The sequence below is a fragment of the Elgaria multicarinata genome, chromosome 10, assembly GCF_023053635.1.
Source record: "Elgaria multicarinata webbii isolate HBS135686 ecotype San Diego chromosome 10, rElgMul1.1.pri, whole genome shotgun sequence".
Lineage (NCBI taxonomy): Eukaryota > Metazoa > Chordata > Lepidosauria > Squamata > Anguidae > Elgaria > Elgaria multicarinata.
The window spans coordinates 63679484-63704508 of NC_086180.1; the positions used below are offsets into that span (position 1 = coordinate 63679484).

The window sequence follows — 25025 nt, forward strand, 5'->3', positions numbered from 1 at the left end:
TGCTTTTATATTGTATTTTATATTATGGTTTTATACTATTGTTTTGTTTTGAATTGTCTTAAATTTGTAAACCGCCCAGAGAGCTTCAGCTATTGGGCAGTATAGAAATGCAATAAATAAATAAATAACAAATAAGGACACTGTCTAGGCTGAAATACCAGTCAGCTGACCTCAAGGACCAATCCCAGTGCACCACCCGGCCGTATAAAGCTCAGAGCTAACTCCTCTGCCCAAGAAACTTATCTATACTGGGAAAGCTCTGCCTAATTCCTTCTCCCTTTTCCTTTCTACTGTCTCCAGTTACGACCCTTATTTATCTATCTATGTATTATATTTATTTGTATTTATTTATATTTAATGACTCTTATTTATTATATTTATCTTTATTACATTTATTCTCCTATCCTCCCCCCTCATTTATTCTCCTATTCCCCAAACTTCTCCCTCCTGACAGGGCAAAAGCATGGTGTGAGATGGGGCTTCCTGTATGTTTTCTCCATCCATGGCCAGTGGGGAAAAATAATTCCCTCCTATTGCTATCAATGGAAGGCAAACACTTAAGATGTCCTGAGCATGTCTACAAGTTTCCCAGGGACAGGGGCTTGGTTGAGGGCTCAGAGGCCAGTAGATCCATCAAATAAGAAGCTGTCATATACTGAGTCAGACCATTGGGCCATCTAGCCCAGTACTGTTGACACTGGCAACAGCAGCACTTCTCCATGGTTTCAGGAATCCCTATCTAGAGACACTGGGGATCACACCTGGGATCCTCTGCATGCAAAGCAGGTGCTCACCCTTCTCATCCACCACCACATCCACCGTCACACCTGCTTTCCACCCTTCCCAAGTTTCAGCCTTGGGAGTTTCGACCTTGGGAGAGGGAGTCACCACTGGGAGGGTCTTGTGGCAGTGACTGGGAGGGTCTTGTGGAGGGGATATGAGGTTAGAGCTCTGTTGAATCTCCACCTATGAGATTAGAACTTTGTCAAATCTCCTCCAATGAGGTTAGAGCACTATTGAACCTCCTCCAATGAGGTTAGAGCTCACTCTCTCCAACCTCAGAAAGGAAGATCCATTTTATCCTGTGCTCCCTAGGCTGCCTAAGACTGCTCCTTACCGATCATACCCAATCCCAGTCTCAGAAGTGCAACAGAGCTGGGCCCGGTTAGTCCTTGGATGAGAGACCACCTGAGAATACCAGGTGCTGAAGGTTCTCTCTTAAGGGTACAAGTTTTAGCTCTGTGGTAAAGCAGGAAAGGCACCTTCACATAGGGCTGGCAAAGACTCCTGTCTGAAACCCATGATCCCTGCTGCCAATCAGTGTAGACTGTACTGAGCTAGATGGACCACTGGTTGGACTTAGTACAAGGCAGCTTCTATCTCCTTTGACTATTTGAGTGGTCTCTAAACAATCAGATCTTACCAGTGATTCGAGGACATTGTTTCCGAGAGTGCCCAGAGATTACTCCTTGCATAGGTATCTTTGGCAACTCTTGAATTGCAGCCTCTTTCAGGAAGCATGAAAACCTAATATTAAGGAAGAGGAAAAAGCAAAAACTGAAAGAACAATTGCCTCCTCCCTTCTCTCCCCACTGTTGAAATTTAACGGTAAGCTCCTTGGAACAGGAACTTCTCTTGTTTACATGTGTTTCATTCTAAAAAAACCTTTTATATTGATGACATTATATACACATACAGTCGTGTGAAAAAGAAAGTACGCCCTCTTGGAATTGCATGATTTTACATATCAGGACATAATAACAATCATCTGTTCCTTAGCAGGTCTAAAAATTGGGTAAATACAACCTCAGATGAACAACAACACATGACATATTACACCGTGTCATGATTTATTTAACAGAAATAAAGCCAAAATGGAGAAGCCATGTGTGAAAAAGTAAGTACACCCTTACTGCTTCCATAGGAATTAAGATGCTAAGTAGCAGACAGGTGCTGCTAATCAAATGCCCGTGATTAATTGATCATCAGCAAGTATGACCACCTCTATAAAAGCCAAAGTTTTTTCAGTTTGCTGGTCTGGAGCATCCAGGTGTGTGTTAACACAATGCCAAGGAGGAAAGACGTCAGCAATGATCTTAGAGAAGCAATTGCTGCTGCCCATCAATCTGGGAAGGGTTATAAGGCCATTTCCAAACAATTTAAAGTCCATCATTCTACAGTGAGAAAGATGATTCAAAAGTGGAAAACATTCAAGACTGTTGCCAATCTTCCCAGGAGAGGACGTCCCAGCAAAATCACCCCAAGGTCAGACTGTGCAATGCTCAGAGAAATTGCAAAAAAAAACCAAGAGTTACATCTCAGACTCTACAGGCCTCAGTGAGCATGTTAAATGCTGAAGTTCATGACAGTACAATTAGAAAAAGACTGAACAAGTATGGTTTGTTTGGAAGGGTTGCCAGGAGAAAGCCTCTTCTCTCTAAAAAGAACGTGGCAGCACGGCTTAGGTTTGCAAAGTTGCATCTGAACAAACCACAAGACTTCTGGAACAACGTCCTTTGGACAGATGAGACCAAAGTGGAGATGTTTGGCCATAATGCACAGCGCCACGCTTGGCGAAAACCAAACACAGCATATCAGTACAAACACCTCATACCAGCTGTCAAGCACGGTGGTGGAGGGATGATGATTTGGGCTTGTTTTGCAGCCACAGAACCTGGGAACCTTGCAGTCATTGAGTCAACCATGAACTCCTCTGTATACCAAAGTATTCTAGAGTCAAACGAGAGGCCATCTGTCCGACAGCTAAAGCTTGGACGAAATTGGGTCATGCAACAGGACAATGATCCCAAGCACACCAGCAAATCGACAACAGAATGGCTGAAAAAGAAAAGAATCAAGGTGTTGCAATGGCCCAGTCAAAGTCCAGACCTCAACCCAACTGAAATTCTGTGGCGGGACCTTAAGAGAGCTGTGTATAAACAAATGCCCTCAAACCTCAATGAACTGAAGCAGTGTTGTAAAGAAGAGTGGGGCAAAATTCCTCCACAACTATGTGAGAGACTGATAAAGTCATACAGAAAACGATTACTTCAAGTTATTGCTACTAAAGGTGGTTCTACAAGCTATTGAATCATAAGGTGTACTTACTTTTTCACACATGGCTTCTCCATTTTGGCTTTATTTCTGTTAAATAAATCATGACACGGTGTAATATGTCATGTGTTTTTGTTCATCTGAGGTTGTATTTACCTAATTTTTAGACCTGCTAAGGAACAGATGATTGTTATTATGTCCTGATATGTAAAATCATACAATTCCTAGAGGGTGTACTTTCTTTTTCACACGACTGCATATGGAAATCATCAGGGAGAAACACAATAACCAGAGCATTACCTTGCAATATCATTTGGCCAATTTCCTGGCATGTAGGAGTATAATAGACATCTTGAGTGATACGTGCAGACTATTCGGCAGACCTCAGCATTTGGGGTATAAACCTTAGCGATATCTCCTCCTCGGAGATATGTGTTTTTGTAGTCCCGATACACACATTCTGAGGCAGAAAAAGAATTCACAATGTCAGCCATGTTCATCTGTGGTCCAAGAATCATAGTTTGGTTTGTCGTATCTGGCAGTCAGTTTGGATCAGCCATTCCCGCTATAACAATGTTCAAACAGCGAATGCCATTGTTTATGTAGTCAAATCATGAAGAGCCAGACACAAGAGGGAGGAGGCAGCAGGCTTGGGTGAACCACAAAGCTTGCAAATGTTCAAAATGTCTTTAGAACAAAAAAAAACCCTAATGGGAACCCTGCCCAATGAGGACTGAGCATGCTCAGTCACTACAGACTGACTGTTGGGAAAACAAAGTGGGGAATAGAATCCTGAACAGGAGCATTCCATGCTACAACATTTAGTTGAAGGTCCCAGTTATGTGCTTGAAAAAACCATAGGGCTTTTCTAGATAAGGCTTTTAACCCACATCTTTACTGTAGCTTGATTCTTTGTGAGATTACTTTACCCAGGTTCCCCCACACACAGAGATCTTTTCTTTCTCTGCCTTTCTGTATATTCTGCTACATAACTTCTAGGTGGCCCTGTGGTAGAGCAGAACTGCACAACTACAATAGCATTTCATCCCTCCATTGCCCAAAATGCCAGAATTTCCCTGATCAAAAAAACTCCATGAAAATGCTTGGAAAGCACAGGAGAGGCCCTGGAGGAGTACGATGAGAAACACCCGCAAATTTCCATGAGTGTGGAATCACAAGCATACAATAAATGGCTCATATTAAAAAGCTCTTAGCTAACCCTCCTTACTCTCCAGATAGCTACCCTGCACTTTTTGTATTTTTTTAAAAATCACTTTTGCCTTTTTCATTTAAATTGCATTTAAACTCTGGGGGATGGGGACCCTTGGGTCCACATCACCATTTTGAGAACATGTGCTGAGATTTCTATTAACCCCAAATAAATGTGCTGAGCTTCATGCTGCTTTAAATAGCTTCTCGGTTTGTAAACCTGCTTGAATCGGCATCATGTGAAAGTACTCTGAAGGCATATAAAAATAGTTGACAGACTTGGGGTAACGAGATTGATTCCCATCCACCCTGTGCTGGCATAATTTGCTACAGTCATGAGAAAATCTATCACCAAGTTCCCAAATGGTATCTCAAACTAGACAACATAACATTGAAATGACCAGCAATTGGGGGAATGGCTTTCTACAAATAAATTGCAGTTACTGGGGGGTGAAGGGGCTGATCCAGCTCAAATGTTGGGCTTTGTGCTCACTATGAGCCAGTCCCTACACCTTCTATTTGCAATGGAAATGAAGCCCGTTACAGTGAATTGGAGCAGTTTGGGGTTTTTTTCAAATACAAATTGCAGACATGGGCTGGGACTACATCTGATCCTGATTAGGACTACAACAGGAGGCAAAGGGTTCAAGCTCCATATCCTTAAGCCAGGATCCCAATCTCGATCTCACACTTGTAATTTACTTTAAAAAGCCATTCACCCAGGGCTTGTCTATATGGCTGTTTACACCGCCATAAATGTGCATCTTTCCATTTTCAGACAGATGACACAGCTGCAAATGCAAAGCCATCCAGGGGCAAACCCTGGAAAATCCGGTCCAAAGAAGTTGGGCATTTACCCAGAGTTTTTTGGCAGCAGAGGCAGCTCCGAGGCTCTTAAAAACTAAAAAACTAAAAAAAAATATAAAAATGGGGGGAGTAGAGGAGCAGTGCATTCAACTCCCCCCCCTTTTTTATTTTTAATCATCTAAATCTGCGGAGCTCTGCAGAAACAAATATAAATATAAATGGGAGGACCGGTCAACCTCCATCTCAATATGCAGAGCTCCACATATTGAGATCTTTAAATAAAAAAATGGGGAGGGACAGCCCTGCTCCTCCTCCCCCCCCCCCGGAGGAACGGCCCCATCCCTTTCCACCCATTTCTTTTTTTAAAAAAAAAGTTTTAAAAACACACCAGGCAGAATGAGTTGGGAGGACCAGTCAACCCCCATCTGAAAAATCGCACTTGCTTTCCTTTCCATGCAACCCCCAGAAAGGAAGGCAAATGTGGGTGCAAGGCACCTCCCAATGCCAAAGCGCCTCCATATAGCCAGGAGCCCAGTTGCTGGTTAAATGGATGGGATCTGCCTAGGGTGACCATATTTTGGAAACCGAAAAGGAGGACAACATGGTCGCCCCCCAAGGGCCTTGGTCACATGTCTGATTTTACAACACACATTTAAGACAAATCTGTTCTACATAACATCTTAATGTTAAAATCACTGAAATAAAGAACAAGTGAGAGATTCAATGTATCTGAAATTAACTTCACTCACTCCTACTTTGATAGGTTTTGCTGTACTTTGAAGCTTTTGCTATACTCTGTGTGTTACATTCTCCCCTTCCCTCAAATATCTTTTCTGACTGTATCTTCACTTATTGCAAGCTGCTGTTGTTGTTGTTAACAGGGTTTGCTACTGGCCGGCTGGATGGCTGGCTTTTTTTAATTTCAATTTTTTAAAAAAGCTTGTGTATAATTGTCACAAGTTTCTCTACTCTACTTAGGGTGGGTGTTGTGGCAGTGAACACTACTTTGCCCATTAACCCTTCTCACTTCTATACATTAGCTTCTCAAGGCTTGTGTGTTGGCACCACTTCGCACATCCAGACTTTGAACTCCTGTCTACTTCCTGCACAAACATGCAACTCTGAGACCCTCTTCCTAATGCCCTGTGTTTCATGCCAGCACCATGGGGCTAAGTTACAATAGATGTCTCTAGGTTGTATGTGCAGCCTCTGTTGTCTCTCACTCTAAGTCATTGCAGACAAACCAAAGCCTCCAGCCTCAAACAATCTCTCTCTCTCTCAATATTGCTTATTGCAGGTTATTGCTTGGTCATGTCTGGTGACTCTTACATTATTATTATTATTATTATTATTATTATTATTATATCCCACCTTTTGCCCAATACTTTAAAAACCTCTGCCACCAGCCGCCTCCACCTCCTCTCCTCCTGCACAACTTTGATGCACTCTTAAAACACTCTGCGTGGCAAGCCAGCCTCAGGGCCAAGCTACAGGTGCATCTGGGTTGCCTTCAGCCTCTCTCTGCCTTATGCCAGCCTGCCAACATTTCCAGCCTCAAATAATCCCCCACCCCCCTCTCTCTCTGCCAAAGTCTCCCAACGGTCCAGCCAGGCTGTGCACTTGAATCCTGTGGCTGGGGGTAGGGCAACAGCTTATAGCTTGGTTGCATACGGTGACTTGGTTTTTTTAAACAACTCCACCGCCAGCTACCTCTGCCTGCACCAAAACTGGACTCTGAGACACTCTTAAAAAGGCTCTGTGTGGTACAGCAGCCTCTCAGGGCTCAGCTACAGCCATCTCTGAGTTGTGGTTTCAGTCTAACTCTGTCTCTAAGAGATATGCCTGCCAGCCAAAGCCACAAATCTATCTATTTTTCTCTGGTATGCACTTCAAATGTTCTGCATTGTATCCCAGCAGTGCAGTCACAGCCTACCTCACAAGTGTACAAAGTGAAGCGGAAGGGAAGTGGTAGCAAAGCAATGATATGCCAGGTTCCAACATTCGCAGCAAGAGGGCATCCTCAAAGAAGAGCGCCTCTCTCTTGACTGGCACCTTACTGTTGGTCATGAGAGTTTTTCTCTAAAGATGACCCTTCATCGCCCATGATGTGGAAATTTGAGAAAAAGGCCTCTGGCCCATTCTGCTTTGCTCTGTGAGCTGCTTTGACTGACCTCTCCTTTCGCACATTTTGATTTGTGGATGCCTTGCCTCTGCTGAGCTCCAGGTACCTGACTGCACACCAAACCTGCAACAGGAAAGGTGCCCTGCTTGCCCAGGACTTCTTACCTAAAGACTGGAGATCCCCTTAATGCCAAGGGCTGAAACTGCTCAATGTGCAACACCCCAAAGAGGAGGTTTGACAACCTGAGTTTGAAGGATATGGCTCCAGCAGTTTAAAAAAACAATCATTTTAAAACTTTGAACTTTTAAAAAAATCCCCCCAAAAAATGGATGAACAGATCTGATTCAAACTTGGCATGGCTAAATCCCTCCTTAAGAGCTGTCATGGTACCAGCTTTCAGCCCTTTATCTTTAAAAATGTCATTTAAAAAAAAAAAATTAAACTTCAAACTTTAAAAAAAAATCCTAAAACTCAATGGATGAACAGATCTGTTTAAAACTTGGCATAGCTAAAGTCCTTGTTAAGAGCATGTAGTTGGCAGGGTAAGAAGGCATCACTGTGCAGGCGCGGATTGAGAGACTAGCTTTGGTGCTGATAAAAGTGATTAAAATCTTTAATAATTCTTGTCTGTGTCCAGAATGCTCATCTGGACACAGTGCCTTGTTAAGAGCAATCATGGTGCCAAGTTTCATCTCTATCTTTAAAAATAACATTTTTTAAAAAATATATAATTTTAAATCCTCAAATTTTAAAAAATTCCTAAAAATCAATGGATTAACGGATCTGTTTCAAATTTGGTATAGCTAAAGTTCTACCTAAAAGCTATCATGGTGCCAACTTTCATCTCATTATCTTTAAAAATGACGGTTTTAAAAATAATAATTTTAAAACCTCAATTTTAAAAAAAAATCCTAAAAAATCAATGGATGAACAGATCTGTTTCAAATTTGGTATGACTAAAGCCCTTCCTAAGAACTACTATCATGCCAAGTTTCATGTCTATCTTTAAAAATGACATAGTTATAAGCATTTTTTGTTAATTGCCATTAGAGCTGCTCTTTGGCTGGGGAAGATTGGAAAATCTGGATTTCCCCTCCCCCCTCCAGATTTGTCATCAAAAACCCGGGCAAATCTGGTCATATGGTCACCCTAGATCTGCCCAGATTGGCTTCATATTCCCCCACTAATTCAAACCTTAGCTTTTCATGACAGCATCAAAGATAGGAGTTCATGATCAAATGTATTCATTTGGAGAGCCTTCGTTCACCCCAGAATCCAAAGTGCTACAGCTCTTCCAGCCCTAAATGAGACCTGAGTTAAGATAAAGGTCACACTTCACAGCCTATGCCTGTTAAATAACATCATTCCAACCTGCCCACCAAGAGTTTGTAAATGGGAACATGGAACAATTGCTCTTAGATCTATTTTTCCCTAATTTGTCAGCAGAACAGGCATTGTGAAACTGCCAGATCAGAATAGTTTTCTAATCGAATTTTGCAAGTCAAAGAAAGTAAATAATTGACACAGTCAGACATTGAAAAAGGCACAGCGGAGCTCAACTTTCCCTTGATTGCTGCCTTTCAGATCTCCCTGAAACCTCATACAGCGTCCTAATTCACAGCAAGATTTGTGTGTTTAAAGTGATTGATGCTTCCCATGGAAGTCTTTTCAACTTAATAATATGCAAATCCTACTGATGCATGACTTTTTCACGGCTTGCCTTTAAACCAGAATAGGCTGTATCAGGCCTGTAAATAGCCCCTTTCCTAGTTAGCTATGGCCAGTAAGGATCACAGGTGACGAGGCAGGAAAGCTCTACAAATCAGGCTCTTTTCTTTTCCAAGAAACATATGACTAAGTGTGGGCAGACAAGATAGTAAACATTTTGCAAGCTACAAGTGGGATCTGCAACAAAGTGTTACAGTACAGACAGCTGTTCAAGGCTTAAGCCAACCAATCATGGTGTCAGAGTCCAAGGCATGGGCAGCAAGGGCTCAGTGCAGGAACACCAGGGCCAGGATGGATGGCAGTGGAACCAGCAACAGAGTCCAGGCAGGGACAGAGGCAAAAGGCAGGGTCCAGGAGCAAGCAGGGGTCAGAGTCCAATGGCAAAACAGAATCCAAGTAGGGCCGGAGGTGAAAGGTGTGGTCCAGAGACAAGCAGCATTCAGAGTCCAGAAGCAACAGGGTTCAAGCAGGGCAAAAGGCGTGGTCAGACCAAGTCTGGAATCACAGGCACAGGGGGACCATGTTGCTCTGGCAAAGGCTGAAGTGGAAATGCAGCTCTTATATAGCCCTTTCCTGGCTGCCCCCAGCTGGTCTGCATCAGCCCATCTGGGAGTGCCTGCTGATATGTGCGTGGATCCTGCAACTACTCTGCGGCCGGCAAGGTGCACTGTGGCTGCCAGGTGGTGCTGTAGGACAGAACCTCACACATGGCCTGTTCCAGAATGCACAATTCCATCTGCCTGCCATTCCTACCATTTTACGTCTATGCCTACCCCAAATAGTCACCATTCTATGACCTCATTCTATGCATTCTTTGACCAGCACTCTATGACCTCATTGAGCAATTTGGCAGCAAATGGGAAGGGGTAACACTTGGTGAGTGTGTTTTTCTTTTTTCTGAAGAGTTTTTGTACTTATGTATTACATTCTTCCAAGCTTGCTGATAACCTCCCTCTTGTGAGTGAATGCCACTATTTTGGCTACATAAGGATCTACTGACACAATCGCATGAACCTAGGTTTGCAATCCTTGAGTTATCAGCTGAACTTCTAAATAAACAGGAATAAGACCGGACTGTATGGTTTTATTAATCAGGTGAATTTCCTAATTTAAATACTTTTTAAAAAGGCTTATGGGCCACTATGCAATCCATTGAACATTTGAGTGGGTCACAGGAATCCACCTGCTAATTATGGTCCTCCCACACCACTGATACTTTGGCCATAATGCCCAGGTGTCCTTTAACCTGTGTTAGTGAAAAGGAGCCCTCATGCATATAGGACCATTATCAATGTGCATTGTACTCAAAGCTTACTCACTCTGTGTAAGGGTTCAGCCCACAGTGATAGTTTTATGCAGTTATACATTCCTGTGTTCACTAACATGAACCTGTCTATACAATCTTAAGTTTGGTAAAACAAACAAACAAAGGAAAACTGCCCTCCAAATAATAATAACAACAACAACAACAACAACAACAACAACAAAAATAGAAAATAGAAATATCAAACGTGACATTTTTCAAGGTAACATGTTCAGCTCTCTATGGTTTTGCCTGTGACTCAATCCACTATCTAATACCCTTAACAATAACACCTAAGGTGTCAACATAAAACACCAAAAAGTAGCAAAGCACAGAATCAATCACCTCCTGTACATGGATGACATCAAAATCTATGCTTCAACATTGATACAGATAAAAGGGCTCCTGCGAATCACTGAAGAACTGATGACATACATGAAAATGGAATTTGGGATAGGAAAATGCAAGATGATACACATAGAAAGAGGAAAATGGAGAGAAGAAACAGCAGAAACACTAAATAATGAAATATTATATAACATAGGAAAAAATGAAACATACAAATACTTAGGATTCCAACAAAAGACGAAAATCAACTACTCCACAGTAAAAACTCAGCTAAGAATGCAATATAAAATCCTTCTATCACAAATCCTTAAATCCAAACTCAACTCTAAAAATATTTTCAAAGCCATCAACACCTATGCAATACCCATCCTCACATACTCATTCAGAATCATATACTAGTCACACACTGAACTTGAAAAAATAAACAGACTCAATCACAACAAACTCACAAAACACCACATGCACCATCCCAATTCATGCATTGAAAGAATAACAATCAGCAGGAAAGAAGGAGGAAGAGGTCTGCTGGATATTGACACAATTTATGCTAAACAGATAAAATCACTCAGAGAATTATTTCACACTAAAAACACCCCCATTCATAAAGCCATAGTGAAAGCAGATAAAAATTACACCCCTCTCAACCTAGCACTACAAAACAAAGATCAAACATGACCACTTGCAGAGAAAAAAGAAATATAGGCCCAAAAAGCACTACATGGGAAGTCCTACAATATAATACAGAACCCACAAATAAACAAAGAACAATCATACTAAGGCTCAAAAAGGGTGAGAAATTTCCATGAACAGAAGGATTCCTAGAGCAGATCCACACAGAGGCTTCGGGACGCCTGAAGGCGCTTTAGGGCGCCCCGAAATCAATGATGTACACCCTACCTTAACCGTTCCAAGAGGAGGAGGAGGAGGAGGCCCCGCATTGCCCCTCGCGGGGACGGGATGAAGAGTTGCCGTGCCCGGCGGCTTTGCTGGGGAATCAGCTGCCGCCCACCTACCCGCCGGCCTCCTTTTGCCGGCGAAAGAGCCACCCGGGCCCACCCGGGTCGGAGAGCTCGGCGGAAGAAGCCGCCGCTGGCTTCTTCCGCCGAGCTCTATGACCCGGGTGGCTCTTTCGCCTCCTCCTCCTCCTCCACCTCTTCTTGGAACGGTTAAGGTAGGGTGTACATCATCGATTTCGGGGCGCCCTAAAGCGCCTTCAGGGCGTCCTGAAGCCTCTGTGTAGATCTGCCCCTAATAGCTATACAGGATCAAGTTATAGCAACCAAGAATTGCCAAAAATACATCATAAAAGATAACAGTGTAACAACAAATTTATGTAGGAAATGTCATCAATTCAAAGAAACAATAGACCATGTGAGAGGAGGCTGTAAAATGCTGGCAGGAATACAGCCAGACACAATACAATTGCAAAAATAATTCACCAACAACAGGCCATCAAATTCAACCTCATCAAACAACCTAGACCATACTATACATACTCACCCGAAACGATCTTGAAAAATGCAAATCATAAAATATACTGAGATAGAACAATTCATTGGACAAGACAATACCTTGCAACCAATCAGACGTAACAGTTATAGATAATAAAAAAAGAAAAACACATATACCTCACTAACATAGAAATACCTAATGACAAAAATGCTGTAGAAAAGTAAGAGAAGAGAGACACCACTAGCCATGGAAGACTATGTCAACAGGAAAAGGTCACAATTATTCTGTTAGTCACATCCGTCACTGGCATCACATCACAGAAAATCTTCAGAAACTAGGCCTACCAAAATACCTCCACACCAACATCCAGCAAGCAGTTGTACTTAAAACATGCTCAATTGTCAGAAAATTCCTGAATCTTTAAAAGACAGCATGACCTTACAAAGCCTGTCATATCCATCTAGAAAAACTGCCACAGGCAAGAAAAAGAAATAATAATAATAATAATAATAATAATAATAATAATAATAATAATGATTTCTCACATTTTTTGAAATTTAGCTTCTGGACTTGTTTGAAAGTGGAAATTTAAGTATATCTTTTGGTATTGGGCAGTATAAAAATGCAATAAATAAATAAATACCTTCATAAATCAGCATATGTAAGAGAAGCAACTCTGTACAAAGGTACTTACCACTACGTACTGAAGATAACAACATAATGAAATAAAATATTTGAGAAATCCAAGCCATCCTAAAAACAAATGCAATAAAATACTTTAATGCCCATTCTTAAAGTGAACTATAATTAAACTAGCCTTCAGCGGAATTTCTCTAGAATTTCTATTTGCAGGATCATAGGATAGCATTCAATTAAATGGACACTCCAGTTGTGAATAATGTTGCTCAGTAATTTTTAAAAAGGTGTAGTGTTTTGTTATATAAATCAGTTTTGTTCTCATCTGTACCTTTAAAAAATGTGCTTAGAATTATTTCTAAAAAGAAGCTCTTTTTACTTAGCATATTCAGGGCAATTCTTTTATGCTTATCCACCTGATGATATGGTCAGCCCTAGACTAATCAGAAGAGTTTTAGTGATTAATCTATTTATTAAATTTGCATGTGGTTAAAAACAACAGTTCCAAAGCAAGAAGCATACTTTTCTTGATTTTATATGGTGCGCACATGTGTCATAGAAGGCAAAGTCTTTGAACGGCCATTCCCTTCTGACAGAGAAAAAAGTGAAATGTCACACACTTACCTCTTTTTAAGATCTGCTTTCCAAATCTGCTTTCCAATTGTTGTTTTAAATGAATACTGTTGTTGTTTTTATACTGTTTTTATGTTTTTTAAAAAAAATTGTATACTTTTAATGTCTACTATTTTAATTGTTGTGAACCGCCCAGAGAGCTTCGGCTGGGGGGCGGTATATAAATGTAATAAAATAAATAAATAAATAAATAATATTTGTGGGCACCTTTTTAAGCAATTAGGAAGTTTTTTTATTGATTCATCTATCCAGAATTTATTAAACACTACACACACACACACACACACACACGTACGTGTGTGTGTGTGTGCTTCCAGCTAGATGCCTAGCTGGAAGCAATTCAAAAGTAAACCGTGCTAAGAAATCAGATTTCTCTCTCATTTGAAGCAACATATCTACCAAATTAGAGAAGTTTATTACCTGGACACAGTTGCTGTGCTAGTTGTAACTTTGCTGCCTGGCGAGATGCAGGGTGCCATATACCCAAAAATGGGGAGAAACGACAGAAAGAAGATGAACTAAAAAGCAAGAAAAAAACAGATTCATTCCAGTTGTGCTTAGCAATGCCACTCATGCCAATATTTATTCACCTGGGATATTTACTTTTTAGGAAACCTCGCATTGTAAATATTGCTTCTGCCTTTGGGGGAAAAGTTGTACAATTGGCTGATGTTAACAGAGCTCCAATAACACATTTTTTTCTTTTTAACGAAATAAAAGAAATGTATTTTCTCAAATTAAATGGTTAAGCCCTCTGCTCTTTATCATGGCAACCACATAACATGCAAAAAAGAAATATCAAAGTAAACAACATTTTTTAAAAAAATAATAATCACATGATGTGGACAAGGTACTTGCAGCAATGTGACCGACCACATGCCCTCTCGATCCTTGCCCCTGGTGTTGACTGGATGGGTCCAGGTGGTGGTGAATGGTTCTCTACAGGAAGGGGCAGTCCCTGCTGTCCTTAAAGAGGCAGTAGTGCGACTACTCCTGAAGAAACCCACTCTGGACCTAATGGTATTAGACAACTATTGGAGCCAAGTGCCACCAGTATGCTGATGATACACAGCTCTGACTCCTGTGGCGACTGAATCAGGAGAGTCCTGTATCAATGCCTAAACTCAGTAATGGGCTGGATGAGGGGCTAATAAACTGAAGCTGAATCCTGGCAAAATGGAAGCCCTATAGGTGAGTAATTCCTGAGTCTAAGAGATAGGCTCACTGCCTGTTCTGGATGGGGTTGCACTCCCTCTGAAAGATCAGGTTCATAGTTTGGGGGTACTACTAGATCCATCATTGTCACTGGAGGTCCAAGTGGCCACGGTGGCTCAGAATGCCTTTTACCAGTTTGATATGGCTTGCCTTCTGGACAGGGATATCTTGGCCACAGTAGTACAGGCATTAGTAACCTCAAGACTGGATTACTGCAATGTGATCTATGTTGGGCTGCCCTTAAGGCTGCTCCAGAAGCTGGAGCTGGTGCAGAACGCAGCAGATCGGCTGTTATCAGGAGCTGCCTCCTGCATATATCTCCTTTGCTGAGGGAATTGCACTGGCAGCCTATTGGCTACCGGGCCAGGTTTAAGGTTTTGGTACTGGTGTACAAAGCTCTAAACAACTTGGGACTAGGATACCTGAGAGGACTAGGACACCTTCTCCCTTACCAACCTGCACAGTCACTGAGGTCTTTGGAGGGCATACTCCTGGTGGTTCTACATAAACCTATGGCCCAACTGGAGTCCACCAGGAGAAAAGCCTTTAGTGTGGTGGCCCCTTCTCTTTGGAACACTCTGCTTCTGGAGGTCAGGCAGGTGCCAACACTATGCTACTTCCAGCACCTCCTGAAAACAACTATTTTTGAGGAAGCATTCCTCAACTGACCTGCCACTGCTTTTTACTAGGGCTGTGATGCGCTTCTCTTCGGTTCGGAGAAGCAATAGCAAAGCAGGGGGCTTCACCTCCATTATAGGCGGAGGAGAAGCGAGTCAGGGGCTAGCAAAGCCCTTTAACCAAGTTAAAACAATATATAATTTAAAAGCAGTAAAACTATTAAAACAGTTAAAACAATGTGCCTAGTGAATTCAACCATCAAAGACTTTGTTAAAAAGCCATGTTTTCACTTGGTGCTGGAATAAAATCAGCGTTGGCGCCAGTCGGGCCTCCAAGGGGAGGGCAATCCACAGTCGGGGTGCCACAACAGAGAAAGCCCTCTCCCTTGTCACATCATAGCAAATGTGTTGTTCTGGGGGGGATCTACACTACTGCTTTTAAAGCGCTTTAAAGCACTTTGAAAACATTTTGAAAACTGTATATGCAGTGTGTCCTGGGCCCCAAACAGTTCTCAAAACTGTTATAAAGCGCTTTAAAGCAGTAGTGTAGATCCCCCCCCCCCCGATGGGATGCGGAGAAGGGCTTCTCCAATAGATCTCAAGTCTCAGGCAGGCATATATAAGGAGAGACAATCCCTTAAGTATCGAGGTCCCAAGCCATTTAGGGCTTTAAACGTCATTAACAACACCTTGAATTCCGTCCGGAAGCATATAGGCAGCCAGTGCAATTCCTTTAAGACCGGTGTTATGTGGTCTCTGTAAGATGTACCCGCCAGCAGTCTAGCTGCTGCCTTTTGCACTAGCTCGCAACTTCCTAGTCGTCTTCAAGGGCAGCCTCATGTAGAGTGCATTGCAGTAGTCACATTGGGAAGTTACCAGTGTATGCACTACTGTGGCTAGGTTGTCCCTGTCCAGGAAAGTCCGTATCTGGCGGATCAGCCAAAGCTGACCCCAAGTACTCTGTGCCATGGAGTCCACCTGGGCCTCCAGTTACAAAGATGGATCTAGGAGTACTCCCAAGCTACACACCTGCTCCTTCAGAGGAAGCGCCACCTCATCCAGAACAGGTTGCTTACCCAATTCCCAGACTCGGGAACCATCAATCCACAGAGCTTCCATCTTATCAGGATTCAGCTTCAGTTTATTGGCCCTCATCCAGCCCATTACAGCCTCTATCCCATTCCAGGCACTGGTCCAGCACCTCCACAGCCCCAGCTTACTTTGATGACAAGGAGAAATAGAGCTGAGTATCATCAGCATACTGATGGCGCCCAACCCCAAAATGACCTCACCAACACCTTCATATAGATGTTGAACAGCATGGGGGATAGAATAGCTTAATTGCCATGGGGTGGAACACGAATCTCCCAATGCCATTCTCTGGAATCAGCCCTGCAAGTAGGAGTGGAACCACTGTAACACAGTGCCTCCTACTCCCATCTCACAGAGCTGATCCAGTAAGATACCATGATCAATGGTATCAAACGCCGCTCAAAGATCCAGGAAGATCAACAGGGTAGCACTCCCCCTGCCAGGTCGTCAGTCAGAGCCACCAAGGCTGTTTCAGTGCATTGACCACATGCATGATGTCCCTGGGGCCTGAGTAAATTCGACAAAGTCTTCTGCGCCATGGTGTGTTGATTATTCTGTTTGGTGAACTCTGTATGGATGAGCCAGTCTTTTAAATTTTTTGTTCTCTTAAATATCACCATGGATTTTGTAGTCAAACCTGGCAAATCCTGAAGCAGATGCCAATTTGAACGAATGTGTGTTTGTAGTTCTTTATTGACCAGATCGAAGGGTAAAACACATGTGACTTTGTTATTGGCTGGTCTTGTTCTTGGACACAGGAGGAGGTCACGATTACAAGTGCTAGCCTTGAATCTGGCTGCTTCGATTATCTTCTTTGGATACCCTCTGCTTTGAAACCACTGTGTTAGGATCTGTGACTCCCGAAGAAAGTCCTGATGTTCCGAGCAATTGCATTTTACTCTCAAAAATTGACTGTATGGTAAGTTGTTCTGGAGGGTTATGGGATGATGACTATCATATTTGATGAAGGCATTTCTGTCCGTGGATTTTTTAAAAATAGTAGTGGCTAGCATTTGATGCTGTTTTTTTTAGCAGTAATCTCAAGGAAGTTTATTTATTTATTTATTACATTTATATACCGCCCCACAGCCGAAGCTCTCTGGGCGGTTTACAACAATTAACAATTAACTGTTTATAACAGTTCACCTGTTGCAAGCTACACATACTTTCGAAACCAAGGTTGGGATCCCTGGTATTGACTCATTTGATAAAATTATTTAACTTCTCCTTCGTATCCCTCCAAATGAAAAAAAAAATCATCTATATACCTTAACCATGTGATCAAATAGCGGTCGTAAATATTATTAGAAAAAATGAATTGATGTTCGAACTTCTGCATATATAGGTTGGTAATTTCTGGGGCCATAGGGCACCCCGTTGCTACCCCCTTGATCTGCCAGAAGAAAAAAATGTCAAAAGAAAAATTGTTTTTACTTAAAGCCAGAATTCAATGGTGGCAATGGAAGTTTTTTTTCTTAGCTTAATTTCCATGCAGGGGCCAGTTTCCAATGGGAATTGCAGCTGACAAGGGCAGGTTTAATCCCTCCTCACATGCTGGAACACACACCCAAAATCACACACACCCTGCATGGTAATTAGACTTATAAAGAACTTTCCATTGGTGCTAAGCTTATGGTTTTTCTAAGCTTAATTGCCATGCGATTTCCAGGGGATCCCAGTTGGGAAGTGTTAACCCTCACTTCCTTAAAAGCGGTGGGAGGTGGTACCCTAAATTTCTCCCCACTTCCAAGTCTCCCCGATACACATACATGGCAATTAGAAACAACTTTCCCATTGGGGTCTCCTTATTGGGGAGAAAGAAAGAGAAAAGAAGGGAGTTGGGAAAAGGGCAGCCCATGGGCTCTGGGTGGCCTGTTACCATGGCAACAAGCCACCCGGCCTGGGTTTGTATAGTACAAAAAGGCTGTAGCAGTTTGAATATTCACCGTGTCAGATGCTGCTGTTTGTGCGAACTGAGTGTATTGTGTAGCAGGCTGTAATTAGTATTGTGTAAGGCATGTAGTACTTCGTGGGGTTTAAGTATAAGTTGGTGCTGCTGTGCATAGTAATATCTGGAAAGTGAACCTGATTCAGAGACTGATAGGGCGTAAGTAGTTCATGTCCTAGTTGTGAAATCTCTCAAGATCTTCCCTCATATCAAATTGCAACCTAATGTGCACACTTACTTTAACAGAGGTGGCAGCAGACTGGAATACTCTATCTAAAACTTCTAAGCTGGAGAAAAGCACTTAACTGATAACTATCTAAGTAATTTAAGTAATGTGCCAGAGGAAATGTTGTTTTAATTAACTCAGGTTGCATTATTGCTAAATATTTGCAAATGATATTGATACCTGCCTGTATCAATATCATCTGCAAATTCCTATGCAACTTTCACAGGTTGATGCTCCTGATAAACTTTACTCTGATTCCTCTGGCTTCTTTAATTGGTGTTTTTAAAGGAGCCATTTTGTAGAGCTACAAAATCATTGCTCTTCTATGTAACCAGCTAACAGCGCAATCCTATGCATATATACACAGATGTAAGTGCCACTGAGTTCAATGGCACTTACTCCCAGATAAACTTGTGTAGGATTGCAGCCTTATGTCTCAAGCAAAACAGAGAGCTGTCCCTAAAACTGCATTGATGCAGCCCTTTCACCAGCAGAACAGGCATTGCTAGCAGATCAAATTCTATTCCCCCCCCCCCATGCCCCTTTCCCCCAGCATCTACTCTGAACTATTGGACAATGCTCCAGAGTAGCTTCCTGTTTTATTTGGGCTTTCCATTTCACAGTTAGTGTAGGGCTGACAGATCTGGGTTTCCTTAGGGCAGCACACTGCCTCTGGGATCAAATGTCTGACCCCCCTGCTTCCTTTCCTATCACATTCCTTTCTTATCGCACCACACGTCCTGTTTACCTTGTTTACCTTGTTTACCCTGTTTACCTCTAGTCTGACACAGGGACAAGGTGATAATGAAGTTGGCTCCGCAGGAGAAGAGGGAGGGAAAGGGTGGGAGGAAAGAACTATATATCTACCCTGCCTGTACACAATAAAGAAACTACTTCTGCCCTCACGTCCTGGTACGCGTTTCCTTCATGTTAGTGTGATAAATAACCAAGCAAAACACAAGTCTGCATGTAAGTGAATGGAACAGAAGTTGTTTGTATTCAGCTGAAAGCTGGCTTGCGTTTGGGGTGTAAAATTTGATGGGAGTGGCATTTTGCCAGAACCAGAAGTGCCTTTTGTGTGGAGTATCTTCCACTTACATTTTCTTCATATTTGTTTGATGTTATCAGGTGATCTAGGCATATGGGTGCTGGTTCTCCAAGTAACTCTGCTTGTATCCTGTTGTGTAATTGTTCTGCCACTTGCCTGAATCTTGATAAGGCATGGGCACAAGATATTACTGCAGAGAAGATCTGTGATATATTTTTTCAAAGAAGGCCAAGAAACTGACACTCCTTAGGACCCTGACGAAACAGGGTTGTTGTTGTTGTTTTAAAAAACTATTAATTCCTGTCTTGGCTTCTACTTTTTGGGGGTGATGGAGAAGATGGCACACAGCTACAAGAAAGTCACCTAGGAGCATTGTCACTTTTCCAGATGGCTTCCAAGAAGAGGGCCTTTTCTGTTGTGGCACCCTGGTTGTGGAATGGACTTCATAGCAGAGGCTCACCTGGTGCCTATATTGTGCATTTTCCAGTGCCAGGTGAAGATCTTTTTATTTTACCAGGCATGTTAGTCTTTTATCTCTGTTTTAAAATCTATCACTGTATTTTAAATTTCTGCATAGCTGCTAGGCTTTATTTTGTTTTATAGTTTTATACTGTAGTTTTAAACTGCTACATTTTATACTGTATTTGACGGTTTTAATACTTGTGAACGGTATACAAATGTAATGAACTGATGAATGAATGAAAGCACTGGGAGAGGTCAACTGGAGCTTTCAGATGAGGTGTCATCAATATGCTGGTGACACTCGGCTCTACTGCTTTTTTCCACCATGGAAGTGGTCAATAGGGATTTAACAATGAGTTGTATGAGGATGAACATGCTAATCCAGACAAGATGGAGGTACTGTTAGTCAGCTGAAAGCCTGGCTGCTGAATTGAGATTCAACTTGTTCTCGAAGGGGTTGAGGTTCATTGCTTTGACGTGCTCTTGGAACCTATGCTGTTCATGCCCTAAAAAAGTAATAAAAATGTAAAAAACAAAGAAGTAACTGCTAGGTGTGCTTGGTTGTTATGGATTAAACAATGACATTATCAATTCAACAGGAAATTCTGCATCGTATGTATTTAATTAAAAGTAACCGCCCAGAGAGCTCCGGCTATTGGGTGGTATAGTAATGTAATAAATAAATAAATAAATAAGTAATCTTCAAACTGTGACTTTAATATAGGTAGGTCAATATTTTGACTCACGTTCATAGGAGAAGAGAAACCAAGATAGAGCCCACGAATCATCCCTTAAAGGGACTCCAATGTGTTATTTATTTATTTATTACATTTCTATACCGCCCAATAGCCGGAGCTCTCTGGGCGGTTCACAAAAATTAAAAACATTCAAAGTATAAAACAACAGTATAAAACCATAATATAAAATACAATATAAAAGAGCAACCAGATAAAAACAGCAGCAATGCAAAATTACAAATTTAAAACACCAAGTTAAAAATTATTTATAGACTGTTAAAATGCTGGGAGAATAAAAAGGTCTTCACCTGGCATCTAAAAGCATATAATGTAGGTGCCAAGCGAACCTCCTTAGGGAGCTCATTCCACAGCCGGGGTGCCACAACAGAGAAGCCCCTCCTCCTAGTAGCCAACTGCCTCACTTCCTTTGGCAGGGGCTCGCTTTGAAGGACCCCTGAGGATGACCTTAGGGTCCGGGCAGGTACATATGGGAGGAAGTGTTCCTTCAGATAACCTGGCCCCAAGCCGTTTAGGGCTTTAAATGTCAATACCAGCACTTTGAATTGGGCCCGGACCTGGACTGGCAGCCAATGAAGCTGGGAAAGGACTGGCGTAATGTGGTCTTGCTGGCCAGTGCCTGTTAGTAAACGTGCTGCCCTGTTTTGTACCAGTTGAAGTTTCCGGACCGTTTTCAAAGGCAGCCCCCCGTATAATGCATTGCAGTAATCCAAACGAGAGGTTATCAGAGCATGGATAACTGTAACTAGGCTATCTCTGTCCAGATAAGGGCGTAGTTGGTATATCAGCCTAAGCTGATAAAAGGTGCTCTTTGCCACTGAGTTCACCTGTGCCTCAAGTGACAGTTCTGGATCCAAGAGTACCCCCAAACTACAGACCCGATCCTTTAGGGGGAGTGCAACCTCATCCAGGACAGGGCAAACATCAACTCGCCGGACAGATGAACCACCCGCTAACAGTACCTCCGTCTTGTCTGGATTGAGTCTCAGTTTGTTAGTCCTCATCCAGTCCATTATCGTGCCCAGGCACTGGTTCAGAACAGCCACTGCCTCACCTGGGTTTGATGAAAAGGAAAGGTAGTGCTATGTTTGTATTCCAGGCCATTTGTACTGGGAAGCAAACCATTCATTCCTATTATTTATGTGTTTAGCCACACTTTAAAGCCGTATCACATTCTTTGGACAAATGAGATTTTGTAACGATGATAACAATTAGATTGTCACAACTTCTTTCACTGGACGTTTAACAGCAGCCTGACATATGGGAATTTATTTATTCAGAATATGTATAGGTCACCCCTCTAGTCAATGAGTGCTTGAGGCAATGTACAATAAAATACGAAGAAAGAAATACATAAAAAATGCAAAAAATCTAAAACTCGGAGCAGAGGAGCGAGTTTTACAAAGGCCCTGTTATGAGTGCCCATCCACCTCCCCTCGCTATGTAAAGGGGACACGTAAAAGGGCCTCAGGTGACAAGGGCAGATTTCAGGCAGGCTCCGGCAGGAGGTGGTAGTCTTTCAGATCCCCTAGCCCCAACCTGTTTAAGGCTTTATAGGGTGCAACCAGCACTTTGAATTGAGCTCAAACAAATTTGAAGGCAGTGCAGTTGTTTCAAGACTGGTGTTGGTCTGTCAAATGCACACCTGAGAAAAGTTTGGCAGTGTTTTGCACTGGCTGGAGTTTCCAGGCAGTCTTCAAGGGTAGCCCCATGCACAGCACTTCACAGTAATCTAAACACAAAGTTGCAAGATTCGCAGTGGCTGCTCAAAAGTTGAGAAGTTTCATAGCAGTCAATATGGTAAACTGTAATGATGAAATTTAACAGGAAGTTTTAACATATCAGTAGAATTAACTTTTATACATTTATGGACCTTTTAATTTAAATTCTTAGTGCCTTTTATTTTAATTCTTTGTATTAAAATGAACTTTTACATATTTGTGGGCACCTAATGAAAACCTTTTTAGTATCTTTTTGTATTTTACTTGCAGACTTTTGCATCTATATTGCATCTGTAAAGTTGATATGACCATGATGGTTGAAACAACAAATAAACAACTATACTGGTAGTGAATCCCATAGTAATCTAAACATGAAGTGATCATTGTAGCCAGCCCACCTTCTCCAGACAGAGATGCAGTTGATGCACCAACCAGAACTGGGAAAGGCCCTCCTGGCCACCAGTGCCACCTGACTATCCTGGAGCCAAAAGCAGCCCCAAGTTGCACCCATGACCCTTCATGGGAAGTGCTACCTTATCCAAATCAGGTTGTGCTCCAAATCCAGGGTTGGCCTTTTACTGACCAACAGAACGTCCAGTTTGTCTGGATTGACCAGCAGTTTGTTTGCCCACATCTAGTCCCTCACAGAGTCTCCTTGGCACGAGTTGAAAATGAGCATCCTTTGCTACAAGCAGCAAAGACGTCCGGAGCTGGACCTGTCCAGGATGGGCTGACATTTCTCTCGCTTTCAACGGTGTGGTAGAACAAGGGATCCCAGGGACACAGCACTCCATGGCCCCGCCTCTCAGACTTCCCTGTTCCCTCTGAGCTGACCTGCAATTCTCAGGACAGCACTACAACAATGCTTACTTTGTTCTATGAGCGTTCATTTGCCGTCTAACCCCAGCCATGTCTTGAAGAAAATACTCAGGCATTTTGAAAGAGACGGAAGCCAAACAAGGGGTGAAAATGGAGATGTGGTATTTTATTTAAAAAATTACCAATGCGCTTCAGACCATAAAGTCCTTCCTCAGGGTAATCTACAAGACTATAATATTTAGAAAGACAAAAAGTCAACATTGTCAATCACAATTAGTTCAATATACATCAACATATTAAAAATACTCATATTTAAAAACATATTTAAAAACATAATAGTAAGAGGCTCAAAAACTTAGATTATTTCTACCTTATCATCTAGGTGGAAGTAAAACATACTTATGCAGAACAAAAATAAGCTATCGATTCTTTCATGAACCCACAGTCTCCTATGCTTTGCTAATTACATCAAAGGACTGCAGGTATTTAAACCCAGGATAAGAGATTGGAAACAGCTGTTTGTCAAAGCAGTGCTTTTGTTTTGAAAGAGATGAAAGTTAATCCCTGTAAAGAGGGACCTCTCCAGCCACGCCCCCCCTCCTTGTGCATTTCTAGCACCCTGTGGAAGGCAATTTTCTGAAGTGGAGAGCTCCACGGAGCCTCTCTAGGAGTCCACATTCTCAATGACACGGAGAGCCCTGCTTTACTTGTTTCTTGCTTTTAGACTGAATGAGGTGCAATAAGTTGCTCAGAAATGATGTTCATAGCAGCAAACAGTTGGATCCAAGATCTGCCTTCAGTTGGCATAAAGGCTTCACACACAGAAGGTGCCGCCATTTGATTTTGGGGGATCTCACTCACAACACTTACAGATCACCCCTTTCTACAGGGTCCCCTGACCTCTGTAGCAGCATTTTCAAAGTGTGTATGTGGGGGGACATTGCTTGGCCTGTATTTATTTCTCAGGGCTCCAGTTCTGTTCCACCAAGCCCTGAGTGTCCATTGGTGCCAATGGAAAGTTTGTCTCAGCTTAATTGCCATATATGGAAGATTTTTGGTTTTTTCCAAGGGGAATTGCAGCTGGGTAGAGATGGGCTAGCTTTCCACGCCCCACATGCTGCAACAACCCCCAACAAAATCTTCCCCTGCATGGCAATTAAGCTGAGAAACAATCTTTTAACACTGATTTTGGAGGGTGAAAATCAACAGAACTGATTTTAATGGAGATGATTTGAATGAGAAATTAACTGGCCTCCTGTGAAATATAAATAAATTATCCCAGTCATTCTTTTTGAATGTACACATGTAGCTATAAATGCATGGCAATTAAGCTGAGAAACAATCTTTTAACACTGATTTTGGAGGGTGAAAATCAACAGAACTGATTTTATTGGAGATGATTTGAATGAGAAATTAACTGGCCTCCTGTGAAATATAAATAAATTATCCCAGTCATTCTTTTTGAATGTATACATGTAGCTATAAATGTGTATATGCAGATTTTAACAGATTTATGTCCTATAGGCCAGGGTCCCAAATCTTTTAAGGGCATAGAAATGCTCCTAGGGGGAAGCTGTATGGAGGAAGGGGCAGAAGGAGTCTGTTTCTACCAGCCCAACTGGATGTACCTAAAGTTGGATCTAACCCATTAAACACAACTTCAGCATCTCCTTCATGCACCTGATAAAGGTGCTCTTCCCTAGTATAGAACATCTCACACTAGAGTGAAATATTTTATATTTAGGAGTCTGCGTCCCTGTTCAGAACACACCTTAAACCACAGCTTTAAATACAGTGCCTTAGACATTGTGGTTAAAGTTGTGGCTTTAA

General features: G+C 42.1%; 1 protein-coding gene and 1 long non-coding RNA gene across 5 annotated transcripts in view; one reads left to right on the forward strand and one right to left on the reverse strand.

Annotated features, from left to right (window-relative positions):
• Window positions 1–14480, reverse strand: part of LOC134404808 (plasma kallikrein-like) — a 36491-nt gene extending 22011 nt beyond the window's left edge. Inside the window, exons 1-5 of one of the 4 annotated variants that reach the window (XM_063135716.1) lie at window positions 14147–14480; window positions 13713–13810; window positions 12718–12776; window positions 3355–3514; window positions 1424–1527 (exon numbers count right to left, since the gene is read on the reverse strand). In XM_063135716.1, the coding sequence (XP_062991786.1) occupies window positions 1424–1527; window positions 3355–3514; window positions 12718–12776; window positions 13713–13810; window positions 14147–14170 (445 nt within the window). In that variant the 5' untranslated portion in view covers window positions 14171–14480. Of the gene's footprint in view, window positions 1–1423; window positions 1528–3354; window positions 3515–12717; window positions 12777–13712; window positions 13882–14128 lie in introns of those variants that run through there. The other 3 variants (XM_063135715.1, XM_063135718.1, XM_063135717.1) reach the window with 3 other exon arrangements.
• An 11-nt stretch (window positions 14481–14491) lies between these two features.
• On the forward strand, window positions 14492–19762 carry LOC134404813 (uncharacterized). Its single transcript, XR_010025905.1, has 3 exons — window positions 14492–16756; window positions 16975–17135; window positions 19519–19762. It is a non-coding gene; the product is annotated as an uncharacterized LOC134404813 (long non-coding RNA).
• The last annotated feature ends 5263 nt before the right edge of the window (window positions 19763–25025 follow it).